This window comes from Saccostrea cucullata, unplaced genomic scaffold, assembly GCF_032062105.1.
Source record: "Saccostrea cucullata isolate Sc308-1 unplaced genomic scaffold, CSIRO_AGI_Scuc_v1 ctg1421, whole genome shotgun sequence".
Lineage (NCBI taxonomy): Eukaryota > Metazoa > Mollusca > Bivalvia > Ostreida > Ostreidae > Saccostrea > Saccostrea cuccullata.
In genome coordinates this window covers 37258-51539 of record NW_026919436.1, presented here as the reverse complement: position 1 = coordinate 51539, position 14282 = coordinate 37258, and the positions used below count along the sequence as shown (strand labels likewise).

Sequence of the window (14282 nt, the reverse complement as noted above, 5' to 3'; positions counted from 1 at the left end):
TAACGTGTTAAATATTTTTAAAAAGTCTCCCATTTGACCCCCATGGTGAAAATAAAAATTCCAAAACCTTAATCACATATACAGGACAGTGAGGACCCCACCAACCATCTCCCAAAAGATGATTAGGCTACTGTGTTAAATGTAGGACATGCGCAGATCTAGAGGGCGGGGGGGGGGGGGTTCATGGCCACACACCCCCTGGAATTTGGAATTTGTTATAAAATGTATATACAAATGCAGGAGAAAGTTAACTTGGACCCACCTGGTAAACGCGAACTTGTGTTAAATTGGTATTAAAAGTAAAAGGTTTGAAGTATTAGAAGTCATTGACCCCCCCCCCTCCCCGAAATAGGTTTTTGACATTTGGGCGAGTTTTTTTGCTTGTTTTTTTTTTTGCCCGTCAAGAAATTTTCTGGATGTTCTTTCTTGACTGGGGTGGACCCCCTCCGGATCCGGGCCTGTAGAAGAAGTTTAGGGAACTTAAACATGATAAATATTTCGAAACAAAATTACCCCCATTTGAACCCCAGGATGAAAATGAACATGACAAAACCAACCATATCCCAAAGTGTAGTTCAGCTACTTTGTAAAATATAGGAGTTAAGGGAATCAAAGGCTTTTTTTAAGAAAACCTCATTTTTTTCAACCCTTATGAGACCCTCAGGATGAAAATTTATTAAACCTTACTGCATATCTACATCGCACCACCAAAGTCTCCAAAAAAGATTATTAGGCTACCGTGTGAAATGACTGAGGAGTTAAGTGAACTAAGGTTTTTTTGTCAAGAAATTGTAATTTTTTGACATTTGCCCCAAAAGATAAAATTGAAAATTCAGCACATCGATGTGACATCACAAACCATTACCCTAAAGATGATTATGCTACTGTGTAAAACGTAGGAGGTGTTTCAGGAAGGAAAGCGTGGCAGACAAATGAACGAACATGAGTAGCAACAATATATCCAACTTTCTTTAGAAAGTGCGGATATAAATACCATATTTCACCTGCCTTATGAACTTATACTATTGGTATACATCTAAAAATGATTTTTATTCATATAATTGCTTAGAAAAGTTGCAAACACGAGTCGGAAATAAACCTAAGCCATTAAAAATATTAATGAAAATTGGCTTAAGTTCTATAAAATATCTTTATATCAATTATGGCACACAGTGCTGTCGTATTAGTCTTTATGAAAATACACCCCCCCCCCCCGAAAAAAAAAATGAATAGAAATAAACAAGAATACAAATTTATTTAGCTAGTTTTACCTTTAGAAAAATTAAACAAAGTCTTTTAAAAACAAAATAATATTTAGATAAAAGGGAATTAGGAAATGGTAATGGGGAATTTATAAAAATAGCTCAGAAGTCTGAGATTAAAAAAAATAATGTTTTGAAATTATTACTCGAATACATTAGAACAGATATCTTACCGATAAAAAGCACAACAAAGTATAAGATGAAAACCATCGTTCTTTATGTAGACAATATATGATCTACTTGGGATTTATATTTATATATACTAGAAGGGTCAATCAATTGGTGAAAAATCCTCCTAAGAGTAGATATTATCTCGAGAAATAAAATGATTGGCCAAGCGTTTGGTGTTTTAAATGATTGACAATAAATGAATAAACAGTATTATCTTACATTTAGAGAATTGAAAATAAACCTAGACATAAAATGACGTTTTCCAATAAGTTGACACTCAGCTAGCGCCCTTCAAGAGATTAAAGAAAAATACATTTCACATTCATCATTAAAAAAAAATAATCAATCGTTTCATGTATTCTTAACACGGAAGTAAATATTTCTTTTCGATGATAACATTCTTTCGCTGTCAAGCAGATAAAACTAAGATTTAAGCCATTGGCAGAAACAAATCAATATTAGCAAATAACATATTGGGGAAAATGGGCGTGTACAGTGATAGCAAAACTCGGCAGAATGGTTCTTCTCAAGGTATTTGGTGCATGAAGAAAAAACAATGAAGAAAACAAAATTGCACATCTATGCAATTTGGGGTTTGATTTTTTTCGCATCTAAGACAATGTGTAAGTAAAAATAGAATTGTTTATTTTGAAAAAAAAAAATGACGAAAATTTGCAATTCATTTATGTGCTTTTACATTATAGGTGAAAGTGACCCATGTCTTACGTCAAACCACCACAATCTTCATCATGCGGGATGGAGAGGATCATCATGTGGGTATCAGGCCCCAGGCGTGTGCGACAAAAGGATTGATTCTCGATGGTATTCCGTTAAAGGAAATGATGACAAATCATATAGAAAAATGGTAGAAGGTCCCGTTGACATGTTTTACTGTGGTGCAATCAACCCTATTTCCCTAAAACATCAAGGTTGTTCTCTAATTCAAAAATGATATTACAAATATATATTTTGCTGACTTTAAATGCATTTTAATACCTTAACTATGTTTTTATGTTACAAAAGGTACCCATCCAACCATCTCCGATGGAATTGTAAATCGCACAGCTTGTTTATCGGGATCAGAGTCTTTTTGTGAGAAAAATATTACGATACAGATAAAGAATTGTGGTGGATTTTATGTCTACAAGTTGAAAAACACTTCATCATGCTCTTCGGCATATTGCTTTGGTATTTCTCTTTTACCTTGCTGCATTGGATTATGTCGAAAATCAATATCTTTCAAAAATGGTGATTATTTTTTTTTGTTACAGGAATTGGTTTGGAGTGTCCAAAGCCTGGTAAATTTATTTTAAATTTTTTTATTTATGATATTCTGAACAATTATGAAATACTAAATTTTAAGGGAAATCGTCATTCAAAACATGTCATATTATCTAATTGTCAATCTCTAACTTATAGAAATGTGTATATGAATCGAATTTATACAAATATGTAATGATTTTATTGACACAATGTTTTTTTCACTGAAATATAAAGTTCACAATTTCTAAGAACTTTTTCAACAAAGACTGTATTTCTTAATTTTGCTGTGCAAACCAAGCAGAACACATTTTTTAAAACTTATGGAAGGATGATTATCTTAACATTTTGATAGACATACGTAGTTTTAAATGGAAAAAATTTAAAGTAAAAAATTGAATCCATCTGTTTTAAGATTTTTTTTTCTTTTTTGCATGCCTACATCTTCTAGTCAATTTTATCCTACATAATAAAACATTTAAAGAGCCGTTTAATGTAAAATATGATTTTATATTCACATTGGAAATTCATATTGAATTTGACTTTAAATTTATCTGGTTGATGGCATGCAATATCTAAAACTTCTACAGTCTATAAATTGATAATTTTAGATCCATGTAATCCAGAAAACCGTGTAACTCTCACAGTGGGTGAAGATAGATCAAAAACGTGCAAATCAAGTAGCCTTAAATTGTGTGATTCGTTTCTGAAAAGCAGTTGGTACCGGATACAATACAAAGGAAGGGATGTAAAAATGCCAAACGCATGTGTAGACCAACATAGCTGCGGCACAACATTCCCTATTTGGCTTCATGGTAACATAGATGTATAGCTTGCAATTTTTCCTCAGCGAATTATTTATAAGAATGATAATGATAATTTATAAACAATTCTATAGGCAGGGAACCCTCCATAGAGGATAAGGTTGCCGATTTAAAAGCGTGTGTTAGTACCGGGAAGGGACATAATTGCACTTGTTCAAAGGAATACAATATTCAGGTGAAGAACTGCACAACGTATTTGGTGTATAATCTAAGCAGCACTCAAGGCTGTCCGGAGAGGTATTGCTTTGGTACGTATATTGTTAAAAAATTTATAAATATTTAAAAACTTTGAAATACATGTATTACTTTAAATTTCTATTCGCCTTTTTATGACATTTCTAGGTTCATCCGGAGAATGCAAAGTAAAAAAAGGTAAGTTTTGTTTCTTAAGTTTTAGTTTTAGTTCACCTGAACTGAAAGCTCAAGTGAGCGTTTTTGATCACATTTTGTCTATAGTCAGTCTGGCTAGCTGTCAGTTCGTCTGTCTGTCAGTAAACTTGTAACATTTTTGACTTCTTCTCAAAAATCACTAGGCCAATGTTTACGAAACATTCCACAAAGCATACTTGAGTAAAGTTTGTTCAAGTGGAGGCCCACGTCCTCTGATATAATTTAGAAATCTTTGTGGCATATTTTAAAAATTTTCTTCTGAAGAACCAATTGTTCTAAAGAAGTTGAAACTAATTTTTTGGAACATCCTCAGGTTTTGTAGATTCATGTTTGTTCAAATCATGGTCATCGGGGAAGGATGGTGCCACAATGGTCGATCAAAGACAGAAATATATAGGATAATTCTTAGAAAATCTTTTCAAGAACAGCAAAGCCATGATTGATTATATTTTCACGAAAGCATGCTCTGGTAGTGTAGATTCATATTTGTTCAAATCATGACCCTGGGGGTAGGACGGGGCCACAATGGCCGATCAAAGATGAAGCAGAATTTTCTTTTTTTAAAAAGTGTGGACTTAACTGCCCAGAAAAAAATGCTGTAAATTAAACTTTTCTTAAATGTGTTTTACATCATACAAACCCTTGATATATTTATCTTGTATTCATGGTACAGATGCAAATTTAAAACGCTCTTTTCAAGGTAAACTACATGAGTATTGAAGGCATAGTACCTGAAACTTTCTTGAATATCAAAATGTAATCAGGATCACGCTTTTTGCATCGTCTGAATACATAGCGCATGTTTGTCGGCTGTTCTTAAGAAAACTGTAGTTGCATATTGAACAATTTAATGTCATTTTATAGGAAAAGAGTCGAAAAATGTGCGCTCATACTTAAATCAACAAAACCATGTTCAAAACAAACTGCGACTAACCTTTTTCATATTACACTTATCAGATTCTATGTTCATCTGCGAGTCTACTCGTGAAAACAGTAAACATTGTAGTTGATTTAATTTTGCGTGTCCTCAAATAATTTGAGGACACACAAAATTTAATCAACATTTGTTTTTAATTTCTATTTTTAGAATTCATATTGGTATCGCTGTAATATGCCAAACACGTATTCAAATTTTTGAAAGAGAGAGGGAGGGGGATAGAATTTATAGAGATGTCAACAATGCCGGCGATCGATAGCCCCTCTTCCTATTAATATTAATTACGAGACGTAAACCCACTCTGGATACATGTCAGATTCCGGAACTATCACTAATGTATCGTTGCTTCAATTTTGATTCGTTGCAAACAGATGCTAAAGTGAACTATCCCGATTAGTTAAAAACATTCATGAAAAGATTGAAATGTTTCGCAAAAAAAAAAATGGCTCGCCTTACGACAGTCAAGGAATTGGATATCGTTTGTGCTCAATAACTTGAATAAGATCTTTGAGACAATAATGTTAATATAAACTCTATTAAGCGATCTTTAAAAAAAATATGGTTATCTTATTTTGTCTTTTTTATTAGTATAATATGGCACAAATGTGCATGGTAAAAACCGTGGGTAAGTTTTATACTTACTGTATTCATTGATATCCTTCTTGAATAACTATTACTTATAACAATGATTAATGAGCTGCTTTTCCGTGGTGCAATCAGAAGATATTTGGTATCGAATTTCATTTGCACATTTAGTCTTTTCTTTTTTTACTTTGAGAATCAACCAAAACCAATTATAGAAGACGTTTAAGAAGAATTTAGTTTGACAAAGAATTGTAACGTAACTACAACGTGAAAATCCAAGTATTCCTTTATATTTCATTTGTCCTTCTTACTTTCTTTCAAGCAAATGCTCGACTGCCTCAGTAAACCCCTATTGCGAAATGTCGGAGTTGACAGAGAGAGCGGCCATTTTGAAACGCTTCAAATTTTTAAATGCTAATATCTAGAGTTTAGATTTATCAATATTCAAACAAATTATATAGCAAGCATTATAAGAAAGGTTTCTATTAACATACAAAAAAATAAACGAAAAATATTGAAAAACAAATTTTTTTTAAAAATTAGACTTTTTAAATTAGCTTCCGGTAGCAAGCGGAAGTAAAGACGACAAACGAAAAGTCGCGTCCTGGATAGTATTTTTTATCATTTATAATATCTGAAAGTTTCACATTGATATCTTTTACCGTTCTTGAGAAAATCTGTGGACAAAAGAAATCAGAAAAAGGTCTGTAACTTGGCACCGGAAGCGAATTTCCAAAAAATCTCTCAGATGTATCAAATTCATTTAACAAAACATCTGTCCTGAAAATTTCATGTAATTCCATCTAGTAGTCTTTGAGAAATCGCGTCAGAAAAATAATAATAATTATAATAAGAAGAAACAATAGAATTGCTATAAGGTCTTCCGTTAAGACGAAAGACCTTAATAATAGGGAAAAAGAAACCGAACGAAAACAAGAAGGTCTTCCGTTGAAGACGGAAGACCTTAATAATAGGGAAAAAGAAACCGAAGAATAACAAGAAGGTCTTCCGTTGGAAACGGAAGACCTTAATAATAATAATAAGAAACAGAGTAAAAACAATATGTTCCCCAACTTCGTTTGGGGAACATAATAATGCCGCGCAGGCAGTTAAAAAAAATGCAACAATCCTTAGTAAGTGTAAAATTCAAGTTAGTTCAAATTATACCTTCTTTCCAAATCACTCTAAGGATTAGTTGGGACTGCTTTTTGGTTTAAAAATTTTAGAAGTAAACTGAATTCTGCGTCTTTCCTAGCCACAGTGCTCAGGTGAGCAATGTGTACCATGGGACTCTTGTTTAAAATAGTTTTTGTTTTAATCATGTTTTAATAATGAACAATCTCTAGATTCTCAGTCGTCTTCAACTGATTTTTGGAAATACGTTTATGGAAGTGTCGCAGCTGTTTGCTTGACAATGGTTCTTGGTGGTATTATGTATTTTCTCTACCGAAAAATACAAAGGTAAGACTTATTACATTAAAAAGTAGATTGCTGGTTTCTGTGTGTGGGCTTTATTTGCCAATTTGCACACAAATAATTCCTTCTACATCTCAGATATTCAGTAGAAAATATTTCAAGGGAATAGTAAAAAGTTGTATACTTGTAAAATAAAACAATATTGATAAAAGAAAATTCTTCTGTCATCTTAAAGGCATATGTGTGTGTCCTTGTTGCTAGTCGTTATAAAAGATCTATATCTCAATTAAAATAAATTAGTGTTCTGGAGCATATGTTATGGCATTTCTTAAGTATCTTTTTTAAAAAATCAAACCCAGATATAACTTGTGAACTATATTTGAAATCTCCAATAAAAATTTTTAATTTTAAAAATACCACAACAAAGTATATATTATAAATTTTACGTAAAATATACAATGTATGGAAAATACGAACAGTATAAGAACTCAAAAGTCCATAAAACAACATAAAATAGGAGACGAGCAAGCAAAGACTTCCAAATTCTGAGATAAGAACAGGTGGAGGAGTAAGCACCCTGTTGGTCGGTCTGTCACATCCGCAATATCCTACTTGTTATGATCAATTTAATTAGGGACAAATCCGTCATCAGTTCAGTGTGTAAAAAATATACTAATAGTACGTAATAAAAACTTCAGTCAGCATTTGACTCAATGATAAATTGTTTTTTCCAACAAAGTCATTGTATCGACCAAAGATTACATTTAAGTTTCTCAAACTAGATATGCAATTATGAAACAATGTGTCAGACTCTGTGGTATCTTTTGTCTCAAGATCACCGGGATACATGTATATCGCATCGACATAAGAATGGAAGAAGCCTTTGTTAATTAAAATTGTGTCGTCGTTATATGTGTGGTCTATCGGCAGGGGATGCTCACTCCTTCATGGCACCTGATTCAACCTCTGATGTTCTTGTGGTCTGTGTTTGCTCTGCTCCTTGTTTGAATGTTTTACGGGATTTTGAACTTGAATCACTGTCTAGTTAGTATATAATGCCAGGGCATCAACAATAGTGGGAAACATGGTATAATATGCATACGTGCGAAGTTTAAATTATCCGGTATTTGCCACTATCGTTGGTGTTCCTGGGATACTATATTAACTAGACAGTGATTCATTATATTTACATTTCATTGTAAAATAAAATTGTAGATTTTGATTTCAAAAATACAGTGAAACCTGTCTCATCCGACATGCACTTGGAGACAAATTTTGTGTCGGAATAGACAGTGTGTTGGATTACACAGTGTAAAGAAACATAGAAAACTGTAAAATGGGAACGAAATTAAACGTCGGAATTTACATTGTGACAGATTATACAGGTGTCGGATTAGACAGTTTCCACTGTATTCAATAGTAGATTTAAATTACACGAGGCCTCTCATTTTAATTTCAATTGTCCTGAAGTCAAACACAAAGACAGTCGCACGACATAAAATGAAACACTTCCTTTAAGCTTGGCTAAATCGTGGCTAATAGGTTCCTAATTGTGGTTTATGGTTAAGTCACTATTAAGTACCTTTAAGTAATATTTATACCACCACTAAGTTACCATTAAGCCTTCTCAAAGTCCTTCATTGGTGCCTTAATGTAGCTTAATAGTAGCTTATTTGTGGCATAAATATGCTTAATGGTAGCATTTCAGACCACCATTAAGTCACCATTAAGCTACCATTAAGCAAATCTTATAAGTGCTTAATGTCAAAACTCTATTAAGTTACCATTTAGCTACCATTTACCTACCATTACGCAGTCGATAAAGCTGTTTTTTGGATTATTTTTTTAATAATGTTTCATTAACGCAAATCATGTCGAGTATACACAATTCTTAATTTTTAAAAAAAATAAAATAGAAACACTTTTCCAAACTCTTTATTTATTGATTAATCAATAAATTAAATAATTTTATTTATGTGTCTTTTAAAAAAATGCTTTTATATAATGCAAGAATTTGTAAGGCGTTGAGCGTATTGAGTTCTGTATGAAGCTGCCTCCTCGATTTTTTGCTCAAAGCTTTACAAGCATAAAATCATGATTGAAATTCAAGTAATCATAGATAAAACACAAAAAACTATCATCGAAAAAGAAATATGATGAAACATATTGTTCTTTTTAATATGCTGCGGATATTAAAGGTTTTTGTGTCTAAAATTTAGTGACAATCTTTGCATAACAGTTACATTTTTAAAATCTTTTTTTCAGAATATCATTTTCAGTTAAAATTCTTTTAACATCACAGTCAAAATAATTTTCCTTTTACAAAGAATCATAATTTTTAATATGTTATATGCTTGCACTAAATTTAAGATTTGTAAAAATTATTCATTATCAAAATCTGTCATTATATGTTGTGTTTATATAGTTTCTTGTTAGTTGAAAATTAAACATTTTTATATTGCTACCCCCTCCCTCCAAAAGCATGAAAAGGGACTTGGAGATTATGTTTTCATGTGAAAACAACTCTATATTCCTATGAATTCAGCAGCGAAACGTCGCTTTCCACATATGAAAGAAATATACCTACTTTTCCTTAGTAAAAAGTACATTGTACTATATATTTTTTGTTTATGGATAAAGATAATTTAAAAATAAACTGTTTTTTGGTACATGCAGTGAAAAAAATAAGCTGTTTGCTAACTTTATTTTCAGTGCGCAAATTTATGCATGTTAACAAAAATGTTTTAAATAGCAAGACCGATCGAGGAAAAATTATAAATTGAATTAGATTTTGCGTACATTTAATATTGAAAAAAACTTTAAACTTAAAAAGTTAGTTTAATTCTTTGATACAGGATGCGTAAAGATTGTTTAATGAGGTTTGGTCATTACGCCACCATTAAGCGTAGTCTTAATGAAGTTTGGATATTAGGCATCTATAAAATGCAGCTTATTGGTGGCTTAATGGTGGCCTTATGGAATTAACTTATATAAGCTACCAGTAAGTGATTGCTTTAAGGTGGTCTTTCGTCCTATGCGAGATTTACATTTTTTGGCCTCTTTAGCGTCAGACAAAAAGACAGATGCGCACGAGATATTCATGCACAAAAATAGAAATGAAAATATTGTTCGTTTTCTCCATATAATTCATCTAATTGTCGAGGTCACAGCAAGTTATTTCTTCTTTTTACGTATAAGGTTAAATGGATAAATTCTGCTTCAAAAGAATTCAAAAATAGGACTGCTAGGTACAATTGATACCCATGGGAATTCAAATGGATTGTTATGAAATATATAAATGTTTGAAATTCAAATGCTAGATACAATGCTTTTTTTTTTACTTTTTCTTAAATAGCAGTCATTTGAAGGTTGCGGATGAAACAAAGGACTCCAGATTAGGAAAGCAAATAAAGCCAGTTCATGAAAATAAAGGAAAGATGTAGGAAATAAGTCTCTTCAAAATGATTGGACAACTAAGATGTCATCTCAGGATTCATGATCCAAAAATCAATTCTTTTGATGAAGAATAATCTATTAACAACTTGTAAAAATTCGAGAGTGAATAGTTATTTCATGATTTTCTGACTCTGCATTTTCATTCTTGCAATAAACTGTTTTTGATGTTTGAAATTACAGTGATTTTCATGGTAAAGGATTTATGAATTATCATATATATCTTTACTTCATGTATAATTACAATTGTTGACTTATTATAATTTCAACTAAATGTGAATAGAATATACCCGGTACATGTTGAATATTGTATATGCACAATAAACTGAAGAACAGGAAAAAGTAGGCTAAAAGCACGTTTGGTCAAATAGGTTTCAGCAGCATTAAATCGAACATTTGTGAATGTAGATTCAAATTGAATGTCAGTTTTAGACACGTAAGATTTTTAGTTTGCAAGAGTTTGTAAAATAGATCAAGAAAAAATATTTTTGCTTAATATCTCTTTTTAAAACCTCCGTTGGAAAAGCGGGAGAATCTAAAGTGATTGTACTTCTGTCTGTTACCCTTTCGGATATTTATCTCTAATCCGCAACTCATCCTTAAGCACTGAATGAAATTTAAAAAAAAAATTTTCACAGAATATTTTTCATAGTGCCATTGTTACCTTCTATTTATTTTGATCAGACACATATTTTGGTTCACCCAGATCAAACCATGGACACAATCATTTTTACTTATACATTGAAGGGTTTCCAGCTCTTTTCTGCAACTCCTTCTATACCCCTGAATAAAAATGAATGATACTTTCAAAATGAAACATATGGAGATAACAAACAGTATTCAAGATCAAAAGTCCATAAAATAATACGAAACAGGAGCAGAACAAAAAACAGACATCCAAAACATCAGAAGAGGGATCAGGTATTATCGAAGAGTGAGCATCCCTTGCCGACCGGTCACACCCGCCGTGTGCTCCTTGTCATTGTCTAGGAAATAAATCTTTATTCACAGTACCTCTTGTTTCTTTTTTTTAGGTTCACATACGTCAAATGAAATTCTTGAGAGAATATCCCTCTATTTTGAGATAAATACTTATTTCTTTTATAAATATATGAAATATGAAATAATAAAACAAAATTAATTGTGAAATAGGAGACCAATATTTGCTATTAGTATATCTTTTGTGTTGTTCAGATATTTTCAGCTTGATTTCATTTCCTTATTTAATTGCTTTTAAATCTGTCGTAGATTCATTAAAATAAATTTAATTCAGTTTTGAATATTTTTTATCATTGAAAATCATTTAAATAGCATAATTTTAAACATTTTCTTTTTGCAACAATTCAGTAGTCTTTGTGAATCTTGTTTTTTCAATCGTACTTAAGGAGCTGGCATTTGACATGCAAAAGATGATTCAACGTATACACACTCCAATATCTCCTTCTTTATGTATGATATTCTTCAAAATTTTATGTCAATTAATATTTTTTTTTCATAATCCAACAACCGACATGTGTATAAATGACTTAAATGGTTTCATAAACTTCATTAAAATCCCTACAAACAAAAATACATAGCAGAAACAACCAACTGCTGTCTTAAGTTTTTCTTTACTCTTTATCAAATTATTACATCAGAAAAGACAAAACTTCAGGAGTGATGAACAGTGTATTCAAGAAAAATTAATAATCAGATCCGGATACTTAGAAGAATTCAAGGGAACTTTTCGAAAAATTACCAACAAATTCAATCAAATTATATTTGATTAATAACATTGAAATATACGACTTTTCGACTATTTGTACGTGACAATTGTTGAGAAAACGAACAGTATTTAAGCTTTAAACTCTACTTAACATTACAAAACAGGAGAGGAGGAAAACTAACCTCAAAGCAGCGGTTAGATCAGGCTCAATGGAGCATATCATGCCGACTAATCACATCTGCCGTGTGCTCCTTTTCATGTTTCTTAAGAAAATCCGTCGACAATTCACTGTATACAGGTGTCCCAAAACATGTGTTACAATTTAAAACCATTATGAAAATGTTATGTCTTAAGTTACAGTAATGTAATTTAATATATATCATGAATTTGTTATAAAGGATCATTCTCCTTAAGGCCGTTTTGCGGCCTACAATGACTTTAAATTTTCAGATAGTATTTTTTCCCTTAAAAATTACACGAATCACTAGGCTTATGTTCCAAGTTAATGATAAATATTGGTTGGTTAATGATACAATAGTATTTTTTATGATATAGGGCCACAAAGTAAGGTACCATCGGTCCGTATTAGCATTAGAGTAATGGGAAAACTCAAGAGGGTGGCTGTGTTAGATAACTCCTACGCATATCATAACCACCTTTAACCAACTCCAAAATTTGCATTTACATTTCTTATAAACATAAAAAGTGACTACCAAATTATGAATTTGGTTAAAGGTGGTTATGACATCTAAACAAAAACTTTTCACTTCAATTTTACGATATTTGCCGAAAAACCTAACTACTCACAATGAAGGATATCAGCTGATGTAGATTATTTCTTTTTATAAACTTTTGGTGAAAGTACAATTTTCTGTTGATTTACTCAGATTTATATCAGCCATACATATTTACTAAAAAAAAAATTTGAACTTTTTACTTAAAAATCTAAAAATCAAAGGACTGAGAAGACTGGATGTCATGAAATTACAAGTGGAGACGTTTCTTTGAAATGTCTGATAAAAATTAAGAAATAAACTTTATATGAGCTTTAAGGTGTGAATATGAGTTATCTTCTATATTTATAATGATACTTTAGTATATCTATTCAGGCTACTTCTTTGAATTCCGTTATGGGTACACCATATATTCTTAAGATTGTTTTTCCTTATAAGTACTGTATATGTTTTAGAAATGATGAAAGTAATCTTTGTTGAAGCGGTAACATGCATTTATTATTTGTGTTATAGACTTTTTTTCCTATGGGTACACACATGATGTTTATATGGACACCTCCGTACGAGTATCATGTGATCCATATTTTGTTAACTGGGTCTAAAAATTAAGAGGACTCAATCTATTTATCACTCTTCTTTGATATCATTGATATAAGTTCCGATATCATTAGCCCTGTCTAAGAAAAATAACTGGTAAAGAGGAGAGGGATTCCTAAATGTCATACTAGTATGTAATCGATATAATTGAATCTTGTTTTACCCAACTTTAAGGATTTTTAACCAAATAAAGAAGTCATCCACTTAAGGTCAAGTGTTTGTAAATGCATAGTTGCATTAATAACCAACGCCCAATGCGGGACGGGGCCCCTTCTTTAAAAAAAAATAATATCCAAAAGACCGATGACATTTACTGTAAATGATAAAGGCTAAAGGTATGGAACTGTCACTATCAGTGCTAAACAAGTTTTTGACGCTGTACTGGGAAAGGGATTGAATTTAACCTACAAGTTTCAAGAGTGAGAAAGGAGCATCAAAGCGTAAGGGTCCATTTTGTACCTGATATATATATACGAAAACTTCAGAATCTGATATGCATAGTTGAAGGAACTGTTAAAATTCTGCTCCATTTCATGTTGTGCCGTTAGACACGGGGGGGGGGGGATTCTCAACTTTTAGACATGTAAATACATAAAGTTTAGACGGCATTTTTAATTGAATATATCGTGCAACATGAGTGATTAAATAAAAGCAAATCCATTTTACAACATTATTTCATTTTAATTAGAGATGTATATTTTAATGCAACCGCTCTGAGGTATATGTTTTGACTATTTACATGTATATAAATAGTCAACATGTATTTGCATTGATATTCTTATGCTGTTAATACTTTAAATTTTTTGCAATTGTTGAATTTCTTTTCTTAATTACAACTTTAGTTTTATTTAATCACAATTAAAATCCATTCAGTGCTTTCAACATTTGATACATAACTTTTAGATTTCAATAGAAATTTAAAAACCTCATTTCTAACATGGTTATTTT

The 14282-nt window shown here is 31.5% G+C and overlaps 1 protein-coding gene across 1 annotated transcript; it reads left to right on the top strand.

The window, feature by feature from the left end:
- Nucleotides 1-1944: 1944 nt before the first annotated feature.
- Nucleotides 1945-10392, top strand: LOC134231560 (uncharacterized). Its single transcript, XM_062713525.1, has 9 exons — nt 1945-2056; nt 2138-2362; nt 2457-2621; nt 2705-2731; nt 3305-3508; nt 3592-3765; nt 3860-3889; nt 6776-6890; nt 10201-10392. Exons 1-9 carry the CDS (start codon nt 1990-1992, stop codon nt 10286-10288), a joined length of 1095 nt encoding a protein of 364 aa, XP_062569509.1. The 5' UTR covers nt 1945-1989; the 3' UTR covers nt 10289-10392.
- The last annotated feature ends 3890 nt before the right edge of the window (nt 10393-14282 follow it).